General features: G+C 37.1%; 1 protein-coding gene across 1 annotated transcript in view; it reads left to right on the top strand.

Moving 5' to 3' along the window:
* Positions 1-24,388, top strand: part of THSD4 (thrombospondin type 1 domain containing 4) — a 283,017-nt gene that overhangs the window by 203,336 nt on the left and 55,293 nt on the right. Inside the window, exon 7 of the mRNA XM_074156071.1 lies at positions 12,489-12,693. Within this exon, the coding sequence (XP_074012172.1) occupies positions 12,489-12,693 (205 nt within the window). The remainder of the gene's footprint in view (positions 1-12,488; positions 12,694-24,388) is intronic.

The following is a 24,388-nucleotide window of genomic DNA, read 5'->3' as shown; positions in this document are numbered from 1 at the left end:
CTGACTAGCAGATGCAGATGCAGCTCTGAAGTCTCTGAGGTGCTCACACTGTGTTTAGGAAGCAGAAAAAAGAACCCATCTGCCTTCCTGGCCAAAGCCCCGTTTTGTAAGCCTGCTTGCATCATATGATCCTTACATGTCTTTCATGTTTTGCAATGTGGACTGAGTTACCAAACCATCTTACCCAACTTCTATTAGACTGATGTTGATTTAACTGGAACTGAACCTAAGCAGCTTCAGGCCCAGAACTGGAAACCTGAAATGAGCCAATAAACCATTCTGGTTTCACTTTCTCCTTCTCTGGTCTTTTACACTTAGTTTCCCAAGACCTTATTCAACCTAATTATTTGCCAATTTTTCCCATTTTCAGTTGCAGTAGAATTGAGTCTCGATGTTGGGCATGATTGCCCAGCTCTTCCCATTCTCACTGACAATTTTTCTTACCTTCCACTGTTTTGTTCCAGGCTGTATGTTAAACGACATCAATATTTTCTGTGTTGCACTGGGGACCAACAAAACTTGGTGCCTTTTTGTAGGATCAGTGAAGAAGGAATTGATTCAAAACAGGTCTGATAAAATGACTTTCTTGTAAGTTGGTTTGTCAAAAGGCTAAGCTGGATTATATGTGTGCATCTAGATGTTGTCTTACCCAAATGGATATTCGATAGATGAATAGCAGCTTGATAAAGCAGCAAAGCTGGTGTTCAGATTTCATACTTTATTAAAGGTGGGGTAGTGTTTGCTAAATTAGTTTAAATCTTGTATCAGTTCTTAGAGACCCCTGAGATAAATCCTGTAGTTAGTTACAGTTCTGTTTACATGAGAGGGAATGTTGTAAATAACAAATAAAGGAGTCGGTATGCAGTTTGGCCTCAGGAGCACATGTGCAAACTTTTGTTTCAGAAATTGCAAGTAACTTCTGTGAATACAGGACTGAAAGGGGAACAGATATCATCACTAAAAATGCATGTGCAAGCTGCTCAGACTTACCGGGGAAAGCATAGGTAACCTCTGAGACAGCAACACTGGTGTGATCTTAAAGCTTTGAAGGCAAGATCTTAATGAGGAAACTAGTGTGTAAGAGAACTCCCAGAAAGGTAAATACTTACAGCTTTATCTTGAAGCCTGTGTCAGACAGGAAAAAAGTGTGTTGTGTATTACAGACAACAATATTTACATACTAAATGCTTTGCTAAAAAGTCAATAACAGTGTTTGCAGGTGTGAATTTAATATTGAGGTGGGTAAACCTGTTAGGTAAATTGGGATTGATAAAACAAATCTGGTTCTGGTTGCAGTGGCAATGATAATTTCCAGTGGCAAATGTGTGAAAGAGATTGAGGTATCTGTGAAGCAACCACCAAGTGAGAAAAGCTATCGGTGATAGTGTCAGAATATTAGTTCTTTGTATCATCTAGCTTTTTGTAGATGTCTTGGTGGGCTTGAGGTTTGTTTAGCTTAAGATGAAATTGGAGGACTAAACAGTAGAATCATAAACCAACTGAGAAAAAGAAAAACACTATATTCCTTCAGAGTTCAAGACCTTTGTAAGACTAGATGCAGAGTCCCCCTGAAGACCTCCTGTGTTACTGTTGGAGGTCAAGGGGGCTCTGAAAGGCCGTTAATCATGCTGTGTTTGTGGGACAGTGAACCCTACAACTTTTAAGTTGAAAATCCTCCACACTGACAAAGGGCCATGAAGTAAATTGTGATTTCAGCAAGTTATTCCTGGTGAATCAGGAACAGTAAATTATACTTTTGTAGCTTTTGTAGATGGCATTTCACTGGAGACTAGAGCTAATTCCTAGGCCTGACTCCCACTGATTTTGAAGGGAACCTTTCCAGTGATTTCAGTGGGATTTGGATCAAGAGTAACTAATATAATACATTTCTCCATGAAATAGATATTGTTGGCCAAATTGTGGAATATCTGACCACTTACTGCACATATACTATGGTTATTAAATGGGGGACGGGGAGGGGGAGAGGGATTAGAAGAGATTCAGAAGAAAACATTCTTACTAATCTTTTTAAAGTCCCCTGCATATTGGCTCAAGAACCCACTCCATTCACTCAGCTGCATGTCTTTAGGCCATGGTCACTGAATGAGACATTTTACATGAAGGTAGTGCACTATCTTTTAACACAATTGCACTACAAGGGAGCTAAAAAAAAAAAAAAGGTGTAGCGTCCACTAGATGTTACATCCTGAGGAGGTCTGGAATATTCAAAGGAAGGGGAGTTGGACACTGCATGCAACTGACTGCTGGTGAGAAAATGAAACAACAGCTTTTTGTAGCTGCACAGCTTTATGCTGTGACTGACTTCATCCCTGCATGGTTTTTGAATGGGAAGGAGAAAGAAGAATCCATTTAGAGACTGAGGATGAAAACCAAGGAGTTCCTGTAAAGGTGGAGGGCAGAGTACTTTCTAAATGTATAATGAAGCAGACTTGTGTTTTCTGGCAACTTCTCTTGAGTAAGACATCAATGGAACACCATGGGAGTGAAATCCCAGATGGCTGGTAATTTGACAAGCTCTCTATGCTGTAACCCCAAATGTCCTTGTGTGAAAGTGGCTTCATAACAATAATTCATGCCCTTGTGTGAAAGTGGCTTCATGACAATAATTCATGCAATGTCATGAAGTAGCACATGTAATTTTAATTGTCAGCAGTTATGTTACCTGTATACACTTTTTCCTTTTAAGAGCTCTAACTTCTGTCATGCTCCTGCCCAAAGGCTTTTGAATTCTGAACAATAGTCTGCCTGCCAGCAAAGAGGTGCCTCAGAAAATGCACAGGGTTCTCTTGCCTCAGGTGCATCAGAGAGGTGGAATTTCAGAATTGGATACTGCATGACAATGTTTCAGCGTTGAGCTGAAATATGTAAAGCAGAGCTCTCTGTTAAAACGAACAAACCTTGGTGCTCAGAATTTGCCAATAGGTGTGAGAGGACAGAAAAGCTGATACTTCCCAAAGTTGGTAAATAAAATTCAATTGTGGCAATGCAATAAAAGCTTTGCAGTATATGTTCTTAGAATCATGGTACAGTGGACATTGCAAAGTTCAGTTGTTGAATTCAATCATTTTCATTTCCTCTAGTATGGGCTTTCCAAATAATGTCAGTTTTAAAAATTACAGCACCTCTAAGTAATACCAAAATGCTGTTAACTAAAAACGAAAGTGAAGATTTAACAAGACAATGAATGCCTTGTCCATCTTGAACAAAATGCACAAAGGAAACACATAGTATGTTTAGGAAAAGTAATGACTTTTAAATGGTTCCAATGATCTGCTCAAGCATTTAAGGTGAGGAATTAAAATGAAACCAAAACACACCCAACAGTGTTTACTTCACCAATACATTAAGTTGAACAAATATTAGGAGAATTACATTAACAAAGAGGAAGCTGCAGTTTTACTAGCGTGTGTCTGGACTCTGTTTTACATTGTTTCTCTTTGTCTTCCTCCTTTTACCTCAGCCATCTCTCTAACCATTTGCAGTCAATTTGAATGGTGGGATTCAAGTATTTTCTGTAAACTCAAGTATTTTCTGTAAAATGACCATGTATGTGTTCAAAAACATTACTAAGCTATAATTACTGGATCAGCCTGTATTCTGTATCCGTTTGAAATTAAGCATGTGTTAGCAGCCAAAAGAAAAGAAAAAAATGCTGTTGAGTCGTTAATGCCCTCAAGAATGTAAGTAGTATATCAACCAGCAGCAGCAGGAGGGAGGTGGTAGTGGTAGTAGAAAGGGATAGCTAAGATTGAATCGATTCTGCTCCCCCTCCCCTGATGCAGCAAGAAACAAGATGTTGCTTATAGCATAAAAAATGGCAAAATGAATAACACTACAAGTGTGCAATGACGTTCTCAGCATCACGAGAGCACCCAGAGGAGAAGCTATATGGATGTTAGATGACTGTTCCTCCTAAGGCCTCTTTCAGCTGCAAAGATTCCTACAGATTTCAGTGAACTTAGTTGAAATCTGTCTAGCGTATTCTGAAATGTAAATACTGGAAGGAGAGCTTTTTAGAAAGTATTTGTCAATATTTTTTTTTTTTGTAATTTATAACAGAGAAATTTGCATTGTTCATTGTATGTTTGTAGAAGCAGAAAATATGAGTTATTAAAAGAGCATTAGAAATGTAGTTGAGCTGGTATTGAAGCGTCATTCCTACAGGTCATTGTTCTACAATTGGAGTCCAGTTACAGAATTCAGTTGATGCACAAACCAGAAAGAAATTAGTCTCACGTTCCCGTAGCTGTGTTGGCCCTGCAGTGCTAGGGAAAATGAGACTTTTGTCCTGGTTTCTGCATCAACAGAGTTTCTAACTTGGTTCCACTTGCAAAACAATTTTCTTGAGGAGTGACACGTCAATAGCAGCTTTAAGTTTGAATATGGGAAATCAGGTAGAAAATGGTATAATGGAGGTGTGGTCTGGGACTTAAGTTTGGAAGGAGTTTGGAGCTCCCCCACAGACCTCCAGTGTGACTGTAGGTTGTTCGAGCAATCTTATCTTTCTAGATTTAAAAAATATCTGAAAAGGCGACTGCTTATTCACCCCCTTCTCCTGACTGTGTCCATGGGTGACCGATCTGTGGCTATTGAGTAGCTCAATCATCATCCCTATGTATGTTGGGACTTTGTTGTGAGTGATGCTGGACTGTGGTGTTCAGAGGGTGTCTTGATAGTCTGCATCTGTATGTGTGCGTTGTAGGTTTTCTTTGCCATACATCCTGTCCTGTCTCTGGCAGGAAATTTTACTCTGAGGAATACAGAGGTTCTAATTATATGTAGTTACTTTTCTGCTTTTTAATTACTTAAAGATAGTGATGTCCAATTCAAGGTATATTATCTGTTGCTTATCTTAAAAGTGTCTCTTGAGGATCTGGAGATTCCCCTCTAGCCAACTCAAATTCAAGCCTGTATTCTAGAAGCAAATACCATGCAGTTTTTCTGTACGCTGTTTAGCTGCCAACCATTCCAAGTGCTTGTGCGCACGCAGTCACAAATTCCTACTTATCTCCTGGCTATACTTAGACCACAACCAGTATGAAAATTCCAGGACATCAAATCTCTTTCTTGGCTTGCTGATGAAGTGCTTTGTATGTTGTCCCAAAACAGAAGCTGATTTCTCTTATAGATAAGTTGTTATTTAATGAAGCTGTTACAAAAATATAGAGCAGCACTGTTTTTATTCCTGGTCAGTGAGGAAGTCACTAAGTAGCATCTCACCTCTTGGGAAGCTGTTTTACATCTTGTACAAATGGTTACCTGACTTATGTCTCCTGGGAACAACACTAATTTTCTAACGTGCAAGTTCAGTCATGTCCATTTCGTTACTGGTTGAATGACTAAAATAACATTTTCCCATTTCTGTTTGAAGGGCTTGGGAGGTAAAAACATCAGACTATATAGGAGAAGATATCTGACATGGAAGAGAAGCTCAGTCTACCTTACAAATTTGGCTAGAATATAAGAAGCTGTTTATTAAAATGGGGATGAAAGAAGGTCTAAGATGATTCTCGTAACAGCAGAACCATAAACAATGTAGACCAAGGATTAGTTAAAAAGTTAAAGCTCCAGGATTTGGTAGAAAAGACCAGGAATGATGGAAGAATTGTCTTCTTGTTTACATGCTTTTATCACCTTTCAACTTTACCCGAAGTTGCTCTAATACTCCCTTTGTTTATCTGTTAAGATTCTTAACTTTTTCCTTTTTTCTGTTAGATATTTGCAGTATTTCTGGTTTATTATGGCATCTTTCCTGACTTTCAGCTTTAGCTTCAGCTTCAGCTTTAGATTTTGGGAATGATTTCTTTGTGCTTGAATGAAGCATAGTTTTTTAAAAACATTTGTAATATCCCCCCCCCCCTTTTACAGTTATTTTTTTCCTTCATTTTTCTCAGAGATGGCATAATTTATTTCATTTATTTTGAAAGGAGGGATTAGGTAAGTATAGGAATGTTTTCTTTTATGGACTTCAGTTAGGCATGTGTCTAGGGACCTTGGAGGTCTTGCTTGAGAGGGAAATCAAGAGAGGAAGAGGCAGTTTCAACTCTCACTGCTATGGACCACTGGAACTTCAGTTTCTCTGACAAATTCTAAATTAAGCTAGTGGCAACTGAAAGCACTAAATTGTTGTTGTATAGCACCACACAGCAAACAGAACCTAAGAAGATAGTGCAGTACTAATTAGTAGCATGGTTCTGTGGGAAAATTGTATGGCTTGGTTTAAAGTGATGTTCCTTTACAGTGTAGTATATGGTGATTTACAATATGAATGCTGGAAATGCCAGGCTCCTGACATTTGGATCAGAGTCTGTGATACCTAATTAAAAATGATTGATATATAGTTAGAATCTTTTCATCCCATCTCCTTATCTGAATGTCAATGAGAAGCTAAATATAAATTTTGCAAAATCCTAAATGAGTCCTAGTAAATATCTTCTCAAAAATTCATTATCATTCTGAATTAATGCTGTAGATGGCTTGTTTCAAATGAAGTCTGATGAGTAATTTCATGGAGAATTTGAATGGTAGTGTTATTGCCTCAATATTCACTCTTTTTAGACCTTTTGGTAGATATTCCAGGAAAAAAAGGCAAGAAAAAAATAATTTTACTGGAAGGGTGATAATGCCAGCTAGATGATGTATATGATAGTACTGCCTTTATGAATTATCAGCTGGTATTCCTACATCAAAACCCTCAAATCTCGTCTGATAGAATTTCAAAATACTTTATCGAATGGTCTTTGTTAAAGGCTTCAGAACGTGGGCAGTCTACTTCATTTCTTGCAGTCACTGTTAGGAAAATATGTGCCCTCTGTGTCATGTATCCTGGTTCGGATCTTAATCCTTCCTTCTTAATTTAAAGTCCTTGTGAGGTACCTCACAAGTGAAAAGTTTCTGTAGGGTATTTTACCTTCTGAGTAATTAAAGAATCTGTTCTGCTTCTTGCTTGCTCTTCATATATACATCTAAGGACTATATATTCTCTTAGGTGGCAGACTGCATAAAAATAATTCTTATTCTGTTAACACTTGAATCTCATTCTCTGTATGCTGCGCAATCAGCATTCTGGATCTCTTCTCAGATTTAAATAATATATTAGTAAGACTAATCTATTTAATTTTATAGCTGCTAACAGTACAAATGAAACTAGGTAACAGCAAGTGAGAGCTAAATATTAATAGAGAGGCATCCAGACATACTTACAGGATATCTTTTTTCTTTTAAATCTGTCTTTCTATTTCCAACATGAAATAATGTGACAGGATATGTGTGCTAAAGTTAATTGTTCCATGTGTTGGTAATGCTTCATGAATTACCTGTTTGCTTAGGTAGTTTTATGTCAATATGCAGATTTTCTTACCCTGACATAGTATTTTTCTAATGTAAACCACAGAGTATTTGTATTAGTTTCTGCTCAGGTACCTGGATAATTACAAGGCAAAGAGGCTCAAAACAACTAATGTGAGATTTGGAGGATCTTCCTTTTCTTATTCCTTAAATGCAGCAAATAATTAATCCTTAACATAAGATACAGTGATTTTTATGAAATATTTCCTGGCAGTATAATATTTAATAATTCATGTAATCCTGCTTCTCTGTAGAAGCTACATGGTATTAAACAGCTTAAATCCTGATATATTAAAAATATGTTTTTCAATAATTTGATAGTTTATAGGAGGAAAAAAGGGAAATATTTTAACTGCAACTTAGAATACTGAAAAGATATTATCAGCTGGCAAAGCTAGTTTTAATCGTCATGGTATTCCATGATTTTTTCACTTAATTAGCAGTAGCCTCAGCAATTTGTAGAACTAGGATTTATTGATAATATAGGGTGGTAAAGCAGGTGTCCCATCCATAGCCAGATATTCTTCTGCTACCCACTTCTTTAGTCATGTGCCTTGCCTTCTTTAGGCCATGTGCCTTGCTTGATTACTCTTCTCACATTACCCTGCCTAACATTTCTTTAGCAGCTGGATCAGCTGTGGTACATCCATACCTGTCTCTGACCCTTTTCATAGAATTTTTGACTTACACTTGAGTATGACTTCTAGTAAACATTTTATTTTTCTGCCTTCTAGCCCCGTGGATGCCCAAACTCCAAATTACTTATGTATTAGAACTTTTACCTAACTACCTGTCAATCTAACTGATTTTTGAAGTTAATGGTGTTAATATACTCAGCTCATAACTGTGGGTTTCCTACCTGATAATACAATGCAGCTAAAACAACAGAAGGAAGTTATTGTCATGTTGTATTATTTATGCTACTCTGCCACATAGATTGCAATTTTTAATAGAATCATTTAATATTGAGATTGTAACATCTGTTTCCCATTTTGAGGATCAGCACTTCATGTTTTCAAATGCCTGGCACCAGCCCCATTCTATTGTATATACATTCTTAAATCCCTATTAAGTCCACCACTGAATATTTCATCCATATTGTCCCTTGTTTCTCTCAAGGGTTTTTATTTAAATTAATTTTGGCATACAGTTGGCTGTAATTCTTGAACAGTGTCTTTCATGCTAACTTGTAACTTAAAAGAGTTTCTTGAACCACTTTGCAAAAATAGTTGAGCAATAGAGAAGATGTATAGATAGTACAAGTCAAAAGTACCTCTTCTAAGAAACAGTACTTTGCAAGATAATGTTTTAAGGGATAGATATGTTCCAGACCTCCTCATGTTGATAGCCAATATGCCAATATGCTTTCGGTGGGCAGAATGCATTTACCTTTGTCTTCTCATTCATCTTGTGTTCACAGTCCTAGTATTCCTACATGCATATCAGGAATGTTGTGTGTGATGTGGCTCGAAAAGCGACATCTGCTTTTGGATTCTTTAAATGTGTACTACATGATGAAAAACAGCTGTGAATTCTTCATTGACCGAGGCCACCTTTCACCATTGTGAGAGTGTACTGGGCTGTTAAGTTGGGTGTTAATGTATTTGACACCCACTTTACATCTCAGACTTCCAGTGTTGTGCAAGGAGACTATCTGAGATTTCAGCCCTACCTGCTTTTCTAGCAAAACTTCCGATCTTTGTATTTGTTGACGTAGTCAAGACTTATTCATGTTCCCACAGCAGATATCGGAATGAACACTCACAGTGGATTCCAGGTTGTATCACTTCTTTCCTTAGCACCATTTTTTCTTGCTGATGTATCACAGTGTATTAGGCAATGTGATAAGAGGATTTATGTTTGCTGTGTATACAAATGTAATGAATACCACCGCCTGAGAGAAGTTAGAAGTTGGTTCATATTTTTAAATGAATGTATGTTAGCCAAGTAGGAAAGTGGTACTTCTTAAATTTATAGTCATAACAGGGGAAACAAAAAAAATAAATGCTGAATTACCTGTTCAATACAGTTATAAGGATTCTACATTTTTGTTTAATTTGCATGAATTCTGTTCACTAGCCCAGTTCTACGAGGATGAGTACCATTACAAATCTCAGCGCAGCTTCCAGCAGCTGTTTAAAAGCAGAAAGAAAACAGAAGCAGCTTGCCAGAAAGGTGTTTCTTTCATCTTCCCAAAATTACTCTGGACCAAGGCCCAGGACATCTTGAGTCCTGGACCAGGACTGATCCAATATGTCATGACCTGTCAGTGCTAGAATTCTATGCTTTATACAGTTAGAAAGGGAGAGTCCCATAGAACACATGGGTTGCAGGCTGGCTATATGATATCCTTGCTGGATCTGGAAATATTGGAGAGTACATAGTCGTATTTTTATGCCTGCTAAATTGTGTTAACCAAATGTCAAGGTTTTCTAGAATGTATTAGTTATAACTGGCATCTTCTTCTGAAACCTGTGCAATATTCATCTTTAAAGCACACCATTTATATGGAAGCCTCAGTAGACACCCCATAAAAATTTTTAGTTTTTTGTTGTAAAATTGTAATTGTTGCTAATTACCTGTTCTGTTGGTATGTAAAATACATATATGAGTTCACTCTGCATAATATATATTGTCTGTTTATTGTATTTATTATCTTACTTATCTTGTGTTATTTATTTATTATGTTCTTATTTATCTTATTTATATACTTGAGGTTCTGTGACTTTTTCCTCATTGTCAGTTCCTGGTTTCAAATTATTAGGTCCTTGTCTCCAGTAATTAATTCTGAGTATCTTTCTCAGTCATTTCTGTGAAAGAGCATTTAAACATTACAGGCACTTTTTGTGACAGAAGCTCCTTTTACCCTATATGGGAAGAATTCCAAATAGTACAGCCAAAGATTGACAGCTGTTTTGTATGTCAGTCAACATTTGACTAAGAATGACATATGAGTTTAAAACAGGTTTGGTATTTCTTCCTTGCAAAGGAATCCCATTTGTACTGATGGGTTGTGTTTCTTCTGTGAGATGTAGTTCTGTTCAGACTGACCCGCAGCAGTTCTGCATTACGGTCTCAATGAATAAAACACACTTTTCTCTATTCTGTTTTATTTGCTAAGAGGAATAAAATTGTATTAACCTGTCTGGGACTGAGTAGTGATGGAGAACACCATTAAACATTTAGACTAGCAATTCATATTGTATAACACCTCATACTTGAAAGGATTCCCTCCATAAAACAACTTGCTGGCAGTGGAAATTTCCTGAAAATGACTGTAGAACATAGACTGATGCTAAGTACTATGACATTTCCATCCAAAAAATATGTGGTAGAGAAAGTGTAAATACTCCAGCAAAAGATCCTTCAAGGGGTACTAGTACGGAGATTAATCAGTCGTTGGGCACAACTGTCTTAAATTTAGATCGCTCACATTTTTCAGATTGCTTTAGCAGGTTTAAAATCATACTGTATGATTTGGTATAGTGACACTTGTAATTCCTATGTTTAAGCAAAAGTATATACTTTGTTAGTAATAAAACATATTTTGAGGTAAAACACAAAAATTGAACTCATACATGATTTTAAGATTTCCGTCAAGCAATGCAAATGCAAGATGTTAAACCAAGTGTTTCTATTCGAATTCAAAATCTCTTTGAAACCATGCAATGATCTGTTCACACTAGATTTGATGGGATGGAGCAGATTTTTAGCTACCATGTTATTCCACCATGAAACACAGGGAACTCAGGAATCTTCCTCATTTTCTTGCATCGTGACTACAAACAGGTATCACTGTCAAACTCCATATGATCCTGGCAGTGATGAGTTAGATGATTTTATCTGTGTTTCTTGGATAGTCATGAAAAAAGATGTTGGATGTTAAATATTTATATTGGAACTAAGCAGGCTCTGGCTTGCAGTTTAGAACATTTTTCACAGCAAGATCCAAGCATTCATATTGGGAATAGAAAAGAAATACAGTGGTGCCAAGGCTGAAGATACTCCCTGTGTTGTAAGTTGGTGGTATCAAAAAATTCTTTTTCTTCCCCTTCTTACTTGGATGTTTGCTTCCAGGAAAGGCCATAAAACAATAATTAAACATTTTTTCAACAAGAATTTTGCAAGTATTTTTGATAATTTGAAATAATACAACAATATCATTTATTTTGTACATTTTCCATCAAATTACTACACTTCATAAAATATGTGATAGGCTTCTGTTCTACTGGCTCGTGTAATATTTCATTCTTAACTGAATGAGAATGAGAAGTTCTTTTTTTGCATATGCCAGTTAATTATATAGGTATATGATAAGTGTTCATCATAAATGTTTATTTAAAGTCTGTAAATACAAAAAAGCAACGTCAAAGAACAGAAATGTTTCTGTAAGAGAGGAGATAGTCCCTACAGTATGTGCACTTCTAAAGTTCAATCAGTTGGAATGATAATTTTTTCTGGTTTGTGTCAATTCTTTTAACATTTTTTCTGCCCTTTAATTTTCATTCTTTTAAACTATTCTTTCTTTTTTTTAAACTATCCTGTCCAAGTGGATGTTACTGAGTGGGTTGAAGATTTTCTGCTCAGTGAACAGGGGGCGATGCCTCTATAACTGTCTAGCTGCAGTATAAAGACTGTTTAGAAAGCCATTTTGGTGAGAATAGGCTCAGTGCTCAATTTTAGAGGAGATTAAGAAGACACTTTATATATATAGTGTTGCTTTTGTAAAAAGCCCTTTTTGGATCATAACAAAATCATAGCTCTTCACCTCTTTTCTCACTAGCAGCTACAGGAAAACTATGTTGTTAAGAGATTCTTTTGTTTCAGCCAAGGTGGGTGTAATCAGCAATGATCTGTTAGTGTTCATTAGTGTATTCTTGTATTTCTGGTAACAGACTGTAAAAACCTGTCAGCTAACTTGAAATCCTGAAGTCTGTGAACCCTCTGGTTTTTATTGCCTTTTTGCATACAGAGGAACAAGGGAAGAAATTGCTGAAATGCTAATGCTCAAAATCTTTTCAGGACTGAATGTTGTCTGAAAGTCTTGCTGTCCTTGGTTGTTATGTCCGAAGTCTGCAGTTATAAGATCTTGGAAAAAGAAATATTATTTTATTTTGCAGAGCATTGGCTGTGACGACTATCTGGGTTCAGACAAGGTGATTGACAAGTGTGGAATATGTGGAGGGGACAACACTGCTTGCAAGGTTGTGTCTGGAGTTTTCAAACACACGCTAACAAATCTTGGCTACCACAAGATAGTGGAAATTCCTGAAGGAGCTACTAAAATCAACATTACTGAGATGTCAAAGAGCAACAACTATTTGGGTAAGTTGCACCTCAGTGAATGAAGCATTGTTTGTGCACTAGTGCAATTGGGTGGAGGTTATGCCAAGAAAGGCCACGTAAGCAGTGTGAAATAGATGCCAAGAACGAGAGAGGAGAAGAGAGGGGAAAAAAAATCATTAAACAGGTATTTTGATCAGAACTAACTGGCAGTTTGTAATTCTGGCTTGATCTCACATGACAAACACTATAGACCTGTTACCATCTATTTCCCTGACCATCTAACTTGACTTTGGTGGTTCCTATTAGTTTTTCCACTGTGGTGATTACGATTCTCACATCGTTAACCTTCTCTGAGCAGTCAAGAATCCAGCCAAGCAGTGTGGTTATTTATGTAAATTCTATCAAGGCTGCTTGAGGAGAAAAAGAGCATCTTCTGATTGCCTAAAAAAGTCAGTTTTTTTAAAGTATATCAAAATTATATTGAGATAATGTGATGTTGAGGTGGTATCCACAGAATGCAAGGTCATTTGTACAATTGTTAATTCTGAACCAGGTCCTTAGTTCAAAAACAGAGAGGATCCTGGAATATTGATATTAGTGTCATAGCATCTTGTTGGTATAGTTCTAGATCTGTCTAGTGTGCTGCAAATTAGAGATGATGTGGAATTTCTGCAGATCTACAGCTGTCTTGTGTGCATTTGTGCACTGTGCCATTCCCTGTTGTAACCTCTTGTGTTCCCAGGTTACAAAGCCCTTAGTTTGCCTACATTTGTGCTACTGTTTTGGAGCCGATTATGCTGAGTGGACTGGAGTGAGGAGAGTCAATTCAGATTTGTAAAACCTGTCCCTTGCCCTTTAATTTTTCTTCACCTGTCAATCAATCCCTTAGATCTGTCCTTAAAATTACCATAGCAAACAACAAAAATGGAGCTACTGAGGCCTTTCTTTCTAGCTTGGTGTAATTACTACTAGAACCGGAAGTTTCAAATCCCAATACTCTTTAACCACTGCCCTGTCTCATTTCTGGCTGGTAAGCATCTCAGCTACTGCTCCAGCAAGAGAGGAAAGCGCTCCTTATCAAATTGCTTCTTCTTCTCAATTCCCGCTGGAGCTGTAACTAGTTCTGCAGAAACACCTGCCTCTAGATTGGAGTTTGTTATGGGGAACTGAACTGTAATGTGAAGTCCATAATTTTACCACAAAGCGACTCTTCAAAAGTAAAGAAATAGCATAAGCTACCCACAGTCTAAATAAACCAAATGTTCTGGACCACTTCTAGCATGATCTTAGCAATTCTAATTTGTCTTGGTTTCATCCAGATTTATTTTTGACACGTTATATGCACCTAGCACTCATTTTTTCATGTGAACAGTTTGTATAGCATCCATCAACACTAATTTGTTTGATGATGAAATAAACTATCTAAAGAGCTTCCATGGATACTTGTACATTCTGTATAAAATGGGTGAGAATACAGCTTACTTGGCAGGACAGTGGAAGCAGCCACGTTACTAACATATAAAATCATAGAGTTGAATAAAATTTTTCTGTCAGATTTACATGCCAGCATTTGAAAACAGCTGGCAGAAAAATTCCCTTAAATATGTTAAAATGTCCTGAGCCACTTGAACATTTTTGGAATGGGCGGGACAGAAAAAGAGTAACATTTTTTTCCTTAAAAATAACTAGGCTGATGGCATGTATGGGAAAGTGGCAAAGTTTTCTTTTCCCATGCTACTCCTTATCTTCTTATCCCCTGAGCTCTTGGTTTATGCTATCATCGTTTCTTTTTCTTTTTTTTTTTATCCATTTCATATGTTTCATTTTAAAGCTGTTGGTATGCATTTAGTCTGCTAAATTTGCCAGCTCCTTCCCCTGTTAGGAATTCTTGAGGCTGTAGTTCCAGCTAGAAGGACTCCAGCCGCTCTGCTTACACCATTACACGATAAACTTGGTTTATTGAGGCAGGTGAGTTGCAGCGGGACGGGAATGAACATGTTCTAACAGATCAGAAAACCGAAACTAGAGAAAGGTTTATCAAGCAATTTATTGGACAAGTGAAAAGGTAATTAGGAGATGTTTTTTGGCATATTGGTGGTCACAAATTTCTCACTGATAAAACAGCATTCAGAATTTAGACACGCACATTTTTATAGAGCACGTAACACTGGTAGAGCTGGGAAGCTTGAAAACTCAGCTCTGGTACGTGCTAGTTTCTTTGTACTTATGGTAATAAGCAGAAACCTTGAACTTTAAACAAAAAAAATTTAAACTCATCCTTACGCTGCAGCAGAAACATGATAAATAACCCGACAGCCATTTCTTTAAGCATGTAGTATAGTGCTTTGCCAAACGGAGTTTCAGGTCCCTGTTCTGTCATGGTCCAACTGCCATCAGAGCTGCTCAGAAGCAACAGTGCTCTTGTTGCAAGGACTGTAAGTTGCTTTTGGTTTTCCTTTCACTTTGCACATTTCATGGTTGCTTCAATGCAAAATCATAAGTCAGCTTAAGGTCACTAAAATTTTTTTAGAAGATGACAGCAGATGTTTCTGGTAATCTGAGTTACCCTGCTTGTCTCTGTTCAGGAGACTGTCTCGAGTTCCATGTGGCTTCATTAAACAATTTTTACAAAGCTCCACACCTTTTCACTGCTTTGTCAAAAACACTAAGCAAATAAGCAATCAGGAAAGTTTGTTTTCACAAAGGGATATTTCTGTAAATAAAGGAGGTGCTGGGAAAAGCAGGCAAGAAAGTGAGGTTTCTTACCCAAAGAGTTTCAAACATGGCTAAAAGTCATCCAAACATTTGAAAGTTCCTCCATACTGCTTTTGTAAACTTTTGTAGTAATCTGTTGCTCATGGTTGCAAAACCTGTGACCCTTATAAAAAGCATAGGGCTCATGATGCTGCTGAATATGATGGTAGCTTACTAAAGTTTACTAAGTTTAAATACTGCATGTTTGGTTTTCGCACACAAGTTGGACTGATAGCAGAATAAAATTTGTAAGTTCTTGAAAACAACAAACTTTAGTTAAAAGAAAAAATGTGAAAGTGGTATATGAACCTTTTAGTATTTCTGGAATATGTTATTATCCGGGTAGTCAGAATATTCAGATTAAAGGAGGTAGGCTATTTCAATGGTCGCTCAACTGGTTATTCATGTAACTTTATAATTAACATTTCACAAAAGCTACAAAATCATGGATTTCTTGTGCATCTAATGATCTATATTATTTTATTTCTGTATACCTTAAAAACCTTCAACAACATTGTTTCTGTTTTCTTCTGCTGATGTGTTCTTGGTTTGGACGAATGCATTTCAAACAGCACAAACATAATCTTTTCTTCTCCCTGCCCCTCTCCCCTCCTAGTGCTAAAAATCCCTTTAGGTTTTCCATTTCTTGAAGATCTTTACTGTAGGAAGAGTGTTGATCTGATAAAGGATAATATTTTAACAGTCAAATTGAGAATGGCCTGCAATATTAACTGGTGTTTCTTAGTGAGCCAAAATGAACTACCCCAAACAGAGCCATAAGGCAGATCAGAAATTCCCAAGGAAGCATCTTGTACTTTTTCATGTGTGTGTTTGGAAAGAAAGCAGTCCAGTTTTGGGCTGCTAAATAATAGCTATTAATAAATATTAATAATGTATTAGTCTGTATACTTTTGCTATTTTACAGTTTAAAGCAAAAGCTACGTATTACAGTTTAGGTTTAGACTCTATAAACGGTAAACAAGGCTACAGGCTGTACAGTCCTGAGCGATATACAGAACGACTTGCTTCTCAAAGTATTTTTCAGCAATATTTTCTCACTGGCTGATGCGTTAGACCTTTCGGTAACAGAACTGCTGACCTCGGACAGACTTTTCCATTGGCAAAGCACTTGTGTCACGTGGCAGTCTTGTACAGAAAAGAGACAAAGACATACTTTTTATCCCACGGGTAATCATCAACTGGCCGGTTCTTGTACACTGAAATGGGAAGCTTGCCACTGAGTTAAGTATGACCATAATACCTTAAGTGGGACCGGTTCATTACAGCACTTATGCTGCATAACGTGTGGGTTTGAGAATAAATACTTTAGCATCTTTGGGACTGGGATTTGGGATAATGGCAAAATTTTAAATCTAAATGACACGAATCCAAAGTGATTATTCGGAAGGTGCTTTTTTGCATGTTGGGTCTGGAGAACCTAATTCAAAGCAGCTCGTTGTTATCCATATCCATAGCCTCAATGCAGGAGAATCTGATCAGGTTGCCCAGGGAAGTTGTGGATGCCCCATCCCTGGAAGTGTTTAAGGCCAGGCTGGATGGGGCTTTGAGCAACCTGGTCTAGTGGAGGTGTCCCTGCCCATGGCAGGGGGGTTGGAACTCAATGATCTTTAAGGTCCCTTCCAACTCTAACCATTCTATGATTCTATGATGGGAAAGAGGTATCAATAGTAAAAATTAAAATTTAGCTTAATTCAAGAGTGAAAGATATAATGGTTGAAAATGCATTAATTTTGAAATACACTTACCATGTGTAAGGAACTTATTCTAATTGGAAGGAATCTGGTAATGTCCTGTCACTCAAGCAACAGTTTATTTCTAGAGCAGTTGTGTGAACCTGGAGTTGTGCAACTTTGAGATTCAGTTCTGCAAACAGAACCAGACATACTGCCTGCCATCGTCGGCAGTAAAGGTTTATGAGATAGCTTATGAAAGGGAAAATATATACATAAGAGTTTTGGCAAGTCTCATAACATTTTGTGCCTTACCTGAATACTATTTACTATAAAGAAGATTCACAGCGGAATTTATTTCATTGCTAATTGTAAAGTTCTTTACAGATCCTTCAGGGAATATATTATGTATTTCAATTTTGTTCTTCATGGAATTAAATCCTTTCAGACGCTAAATGAGGTAGGGGGATGTTTGGATTAATCCATTTTTCCTGCTTTCTGTAAAATGATACTCTGCTATTCTAGCATCTTCTATTGGCACATGCCAATATACAGTATTTGTAATTAAAATAAATTGCACATTATTTTATTAAAGAAAAGTCCAAGAGATATTAATTGCATTCTTGTGAATATTGGTGTGCCTGAACATGAATATGGATTTAAGGAATTCGTCATGTGAAAACAACAGTGGCTGATGCTAAAGGGGCTGTGAAAAGATTCTCTAAAAATATCTTGATTCCATATTCCCTGCAGCAGATAACATTCAAACAGTGTCTCTCATGATGAAATACTCTTAGCAGCTCTTGAGCTTAAAATAACATTTTGAAATCAGTTTAGAGACTCAAATTTACAGCAAATAAAGGAGTTAGATTAGAACACTGGCACAGAATTTAGGAGATAAACATTGTTAGAGGCACTGCTATATCACGTGGTCATTTGAAGTTTTCTAATTTATCGATTAGCAATTAACTCATTGATTTCCTTCATGTGGTGCTAATTAAGTCAATTAATACACTTCAAAATATACATTTTAAATTACTCTTATTGATTTTTTTTTTTTAGATTTTTATGCAAGATTAAAGGTTTCTGTGCAAAAAAAGTTGCAACAGATACTATATAGTAGTATGGAGAAGAGAGGCTATGTGCTTGAAGTTTCAGGGCTTGGAATGAACATGCAAGAATATGCCAGAGGAGGAGATTTTTTTCTGTTTTTTCAGTTTCTTTATGTGCAAGGGATCTGTTACAGTGCTTGGGTGTGCGTTGGGTTCTGCGCCTGTCCCAACTAAGCAGTGAGAGCTATCAGTGCACCATGGAGAATTCTTACATTTCCAGTCAGAAACAAAATCTGCGATTTTTTCATTTGAGTTTACAAAGTGCTGCAACCCAAAGCTATGCTGTTATGAATGTTTATTGTGATGGACTTGTGAAACCTCAACAAAGCCGTCGACATTGTATTTCTTATGGTGTATGTTATTCATTGAGTACATCCCTATATGTGTCAGTCTATGCATTAGAGTTGGAGTGTCTTCTCTCACGTATTCAGTTTACTGAGTGCATTACTTATAAACTAGGTAATTACAATATCCGGATTAGGATAACTGTTTTTTTAACTTTTGTCCGTGTTCATCTTGCCTGTTCTCTGCTGGAGTTAAACAACAAAGATGTTTCTTCATACAGACGATGATGTGCTCCAAACTGTGAAGAGAAGATTCAAGGAATCACTTCTTAAATAAACTGAAATTAAGCACAGCAAGTTCAAACCGTAAGGAAATTTCAGAGTAAATTATTACTGTCTGAAGAGACACTTACAATCTCTGTGAAAACTTAACCAGAACATTTTGAATAATATTCCTAAATTATGCTTTTTATGATTAGGAATCCTAGCAAATCGGTTGTATAGTTATTTCCTGAATACTGAACTGAAGAGTCAGGAAATACTATGCAGAAAGAGAAACAACTTGGTTTTTTGGAAAATGTTTGCAAAATCGAGCATTCCTATAAAAATGTCTCCTTGTCTCCACACTCAGTCTGTTCCTGCCATGCTTCAGATTTTACTTTTGGTTGGATACTTTCTCACTCTACAAAATTGGCCACTAATAGAAGTTTAACCAATTTTGGCCACCTCAAAAGGTTCAATTCTATGTCAGTTTTAGAAGAGACCTGATGAACAGAGAAGATTCTGATTTTTTCTGCTTCACTTAATTCAGTTTAGTTAGCATTGGTTGCTTAGTTGCAGATATTTTGATTATCTGAATTGATAATAATTTGAATTAATTGCTCGCTGCGTGGCCATGCTTTAATTCAAAACTAACACAGGACTACTAAGAGCGTTGTCTTTCTCAACATGGATTTAAAAACAGCCTCTGCGGTGTCTAATGCTGCCCTATCCAGGAAAATGCTTTTCCGTGGTGGTTGTTTTATGCACAGAAGCTCAGTCTGATCAGACAAACAATGCGCTTTTTAGCAGCTACTCAGTCTAGTGCACGTGAGTTAATATTACACTAATTGCTGACATACTCACTTCAGGATATACTTTTTGACTGCTTATGCTGGCCTGAGACTTTCTGTGGGTTGCATTTCCATAAGCTGAAAAGTGCAGTTTTGTGGTTAGTTGGTTATGGCAAAACTTGTTTAGATGGGTGATTTTTGATCATTTCGTGGTCTTCCTCTGCAAACTATAGTTTCAGTGGCTGTGGGGCCTACAACCTACTCTTTTTTTGGGTGATGGTAGTTACCTTTAATGTAGCCAGTCCGGCTACCACATTCTGGTTGGGAGATTCAAGACAACAGTGAAGAGTCATGAGGAGTCTCTGGTTTGTGGCTTATGCCTGGAGATGACAGAAATCTTAGAAGCATATTCTGTCAAGAGTTTTTGGGTCCGCCTGAGTTTGGATCTTGCCTTCTGTGGTCATATTCCTGCCACAATGAGCATGAAATGTGCAATAGCCATCTTCCTAACACTTCTTACCTGAAGTTTGTCACTAAGATGTCTGGTTCTTCATGTACACACAGCTACATTTACATATCCTCTGAATTATTGTCCTTAAAATAGTTTCAAATTGATTATCTGCAGGGAGAGTTTCTTTCACTAAATAAATATTCATCTTATCCTAGCCAACATATATTACTTGGCTAGGGTGATCACTTACTAAAGCCCTTGAAGTTGTTAAGACTTTGGATGAAGTTCAGCCCTGGTGTTAATGTGTTCAACTCCACTGAATTCAAGTTGCACAAGAGTTTTACCTAGTCTAATGACCTGTAGCTGAACCAGAATGTATCTAGGACATTATTCTTTGCTGACTATGTATTTTTTTCAATACGGTGTTGCTTAAATAATTACATTTTAGCGTTTCTGGCAAGGTTATCTTTTTATAGTAAATTCCAAGGTGACCTCTTCCCTTCTGGCTTCATTAAACAGCCAGCTAATATCTAACACTCTGTATAGAGGTCTGTAGGGTTCCAGGCACATTTTGAAAACATACAAAAGAAATGCTTTCTCAAAAGCTGGGTTATTCTTTTTTATATATTAAGTGGCAGATCTTAAAAAAAAGGCAGAGCATGTTATTCATCTGGGTGATGGGAAGTACTCTTTCCCCTGGCCTCAGGAAAGTGGTTAAGCCTTAATGGCTGGGTTAACTTCTGTATCACAGCTTTCCACCACTGTCTTACAAAGCAGTCATCTGCATGTCGCTTGCCATCCGTGTTTCACTTGTGAGCTTCTAAATGAGTTTCTCCTTGCTTGCTGATTGTGGGAAATCTGCTGAGAGATAGCCCTAAGTCGGGGTGCAGAACAAGAAACTTGGGTGCCTGGTCTGGAAGACTGGTGGCTTTCCATCTGGCCTGAATCTCAAGGAAAGTTCTCTATGTTGCTGCTTTTCCAGGTAAAGGGCTCCCTGGCCTTTTTCCTCTTTTCCCTCTGCATCTTGAAGAATATTTCTTTCCAGCACACATTGGCTAGGCTGCCTCATACATGCTCAATGATGACAGTGGTTATGACCAGTTTTGGAACTCAGAGAAATCATGTTTTCATTTCCTGTGTTTCCTAGTTCTGTCATCATTTGACAGAAGTGTTAGTGGGGTTTTGGGGTTTTTTTTTTACCAGTTGTTTGTAAGTGATGTTCTTATAAAACCAGCTATCACTACAGCAGTGCACCAGCTGAAGCCTGCTGTTGCTTTGATGATCTGCCCTGCAAATACATCATCTGAACAACAGCCAGCAGCAATGGGTCCCACTGAGGTGCTTGTTTTGTAAGTTCTGTATTAAAGGAATGTTTTTTCCTTTTCTTGAAATATGGAAAGGTTGTTTTGAAAGGAAGGCTAAGGGATCAAGAGAAGTATGCAAAATAGTGAGAGGAAACTCAGAAAGGCTGGTTGCTCAGTTTGACTTGTAAAGCACCCAGCAATTCCCCTCAACCTGGAAGCCTCTGGAAAACTGACGCTGCAAGATTTTCAGTATTTCCTGCTTCTTGTCAGACCCCAAATTTTTTAATTTCAGCCTTTCCCACAGTGTTTTGATTATACTTCTGTTTCCAGTTAAAGAGAAACAAGGAACTTGAATGCAAAATTTCAAAGAAAATATATTAAAAAAATTAAAGGGATTGGCTGTTTGAACAGTTTTTATTAATCTGAACCTAATTAATGTGAACTTATTAGATCTCAAAACTTTAGATTATTTTTGTCTTCTAGTTGATGACCAAAGCATCAAGTAGTTTCCATGAAAATACTTGCTTGAACATTGGTTTTAGTGCACGGTGTTTGGAATATCAACACATGGTTTGTTTAAGTCTTCTTAAAAACTCTGACCTCTTCTGAAGAGTGTGTGTTAATTTGAGCATCTTGCGATGCATACATTTCATGGCACTGATCAATATTCACTAACATGGGTTTTCCTCTCACTAATGCAACTGATTGTAGGATTTTGGAAATATTATGGACTCCTTGGAAGTCATTAGTTTTGTCAGTTGATTAAAGTCCCTCATAATGTAATCTGTTGTGCAGTTGTCTTTTTACCTGGAGTAATCGCTACTTTGACTAAGGATGTTCTTTTTTTAAAGTTATGATCAAGATGTAGTGATTTTACCTTGGTAGTCATGGGTCTGATACAATACTTCTCTCCTCTTCTTACAAATTTTCATTCAAAATTAATTTTGTACTCTGACTTACTTAGCTATACATAAAAAATGATCAATGTCAGTCCAAATTCATAATCATAGGCAAATTCCCAAATCACTTAAAGACACTTTTCTTCCTTTTCTTGCCAAGAGGAGAGGTTGTTACTAATTTAAACAGTTTTTCGAATGCTACACAACAAAACTTAAGAAAAAATAGCTGGGAACCTGGTTTCAATTGTCATAGATATTTCTGTACAGTATTCTTTGATTCTCTAATCTTATTTTATTCTGAGCAAAATTCTCTTTTGGATAGTAAAAACTTTTCTTTGTTCCTTAAACATCCCTTGATCTAGTCAGATAAAATGTGTTCTTACATCTTTGTCTGATTCTGTAAAAGAAACATATTTTTATCTTTTTTTGTGTGATTTTTTTTTTTCTGCTGCTTCTCTTATTTCCCTTTGAACTTCTCCATTTCAACATTTTTGTTTCTTACCCTTTTTAAAATCTCTTTTAGTAAAATAATCACCCAGTAGAAATTCTACATGATTAGCGGCTTCATGGTTGGATCCAATAAAGAGATATCATCTGCAGAGAATATTTTTATATTGCAGAATTAAATTCCAAAAGAAATCCAAGTCTTTTCTAATACATAATATATTTGGGGATTTAAAACTTGAGTTATAGACTGTGTGATTAGGTTAGTCAAGGGAGATTAAACTCTATCCTTTACTTCTTAACTTGCCCAGTGTCTTTGTTTTCTATTGAATATTACTTCAAACACTTTCTGTCAGAAAAAATTTGGGTGCTTAGAAGCCTTACAGAGCCAGTCTTCCTTTCATATTTCTACCCATGGCAGCAGTAGTTACCGCATGGCCATGGCTCCATTTATTTTATACATTTGTGAGGTAATCTGCTGTAATTCTGAAAATGTTGGTAGTGTGGCTGTGAGTTCGGGGTCAGGTGAGTGTCTGCTGTGAGACTGTGAACTTGATTTTAGTGAGCTACTTAGCAAAGGTTGCCAGCTCGCACTGCTCATCTGGATGTGGCTTAGGGACCTGAGATAGAAAAACTGAGTATCTGTAAACCACTGGTAATCAAAAAAAAAAAAACACTAATGAAGGGATTTATTAAGGGCATGATAGTCCAGCTGCAGCTAATCTGCATTAAGAGGTTAATAGCTCAGTCCAACTCACTTACCTACACCAGCACTTCTACCGAAAAAATAACAGGCAGCTTTGAGTCAGCGTGCAGTCAGCTGGGGTGATTGCCATGGCTCGAGGAAACAGCTATTTCCTCCACACCTATAAACCTCGTTATCTGTAGCTGGTACAGAGCACGGAACATCCACATGTAACTTAAAATAAGGGTTCTGTGTAGCAGTTTCTCTGAAATTATGGGAGGTAATCCTTGGGGAGGAGCAAGAGCAGGGCTGTTCTGTTGAGCAGGAAGGCTCTAACCAAAGCATGAAATCATTTAATGATAAGCAATACCAAAGTATTTTCAAAACTCGGGAAAGAGATACATTTTTATTGGCAAAAAGAGGTCCCCTCATTTGTCTTGTAAATTGCTTGTAAGGACCTAAGGCAACAACGTCTTAATGCATAATGTGTCTGCAGATGTTCGGTCAGAACAGAATGAACAGTCAGAATTGTCAGAACAGAACAGAATTCAGTCACTGCAGAATAAAGATTCCTTCAGTAACTGGAATTATAAGTTTACTGTTGCATTTCTGTCATAACACTTCATCATTCTGTTTTAGGTTTGTATTCCAGAGGGCTGGGGGGATTGATTATTCTTAAGTGTCTGGCATAGCTAGAAGAGGTTGTTACATATCCAGAATGATAGTTCCCTCTGATTTTTTTTTGTTGTTCTTACCAAATACTTTTTCTTTCCTTCCCCAAGCCTAATTAATGCAGGGGAAGGCCAAGCCATGGGGATTGGTTTGAGCTTAAGTTTACATTATAAACAGATAATGCCTTTCTTCAGTTGACTTCTGCCAATAAAAAAAAAAGTGAGAAGCATGGTGCAGTCTTAAATTTGTGTTTAGAGATCGTAACTTTCCAACATCATAATTTTCTGTTGCATTTTTAACAAAGTGGGCTTTTGGAAGAATGTCTCCAATGTGTCAGCTGAAAAAAGCTTTAATTAATCTTAAGAATTAGTGTTTTCTTCAGACTG

The sequence above is a fragment of the Numenius arquata genome, chromosome 11 (assembly GCF_964106895.1).
Source record: "Numenius arquata chromosome 11, bNumArq3.hap1.1, whole genome shotgun sequence".
Lineage (NCBI taxonomy): Eukaryota > Metazoa > Chordata > Aves > Charadriiformes > Scolopacidae > Numenius > Numenius arquata.
This window is presented reverse-complemented; position numbering and strand designations above follow the sequence as displayed.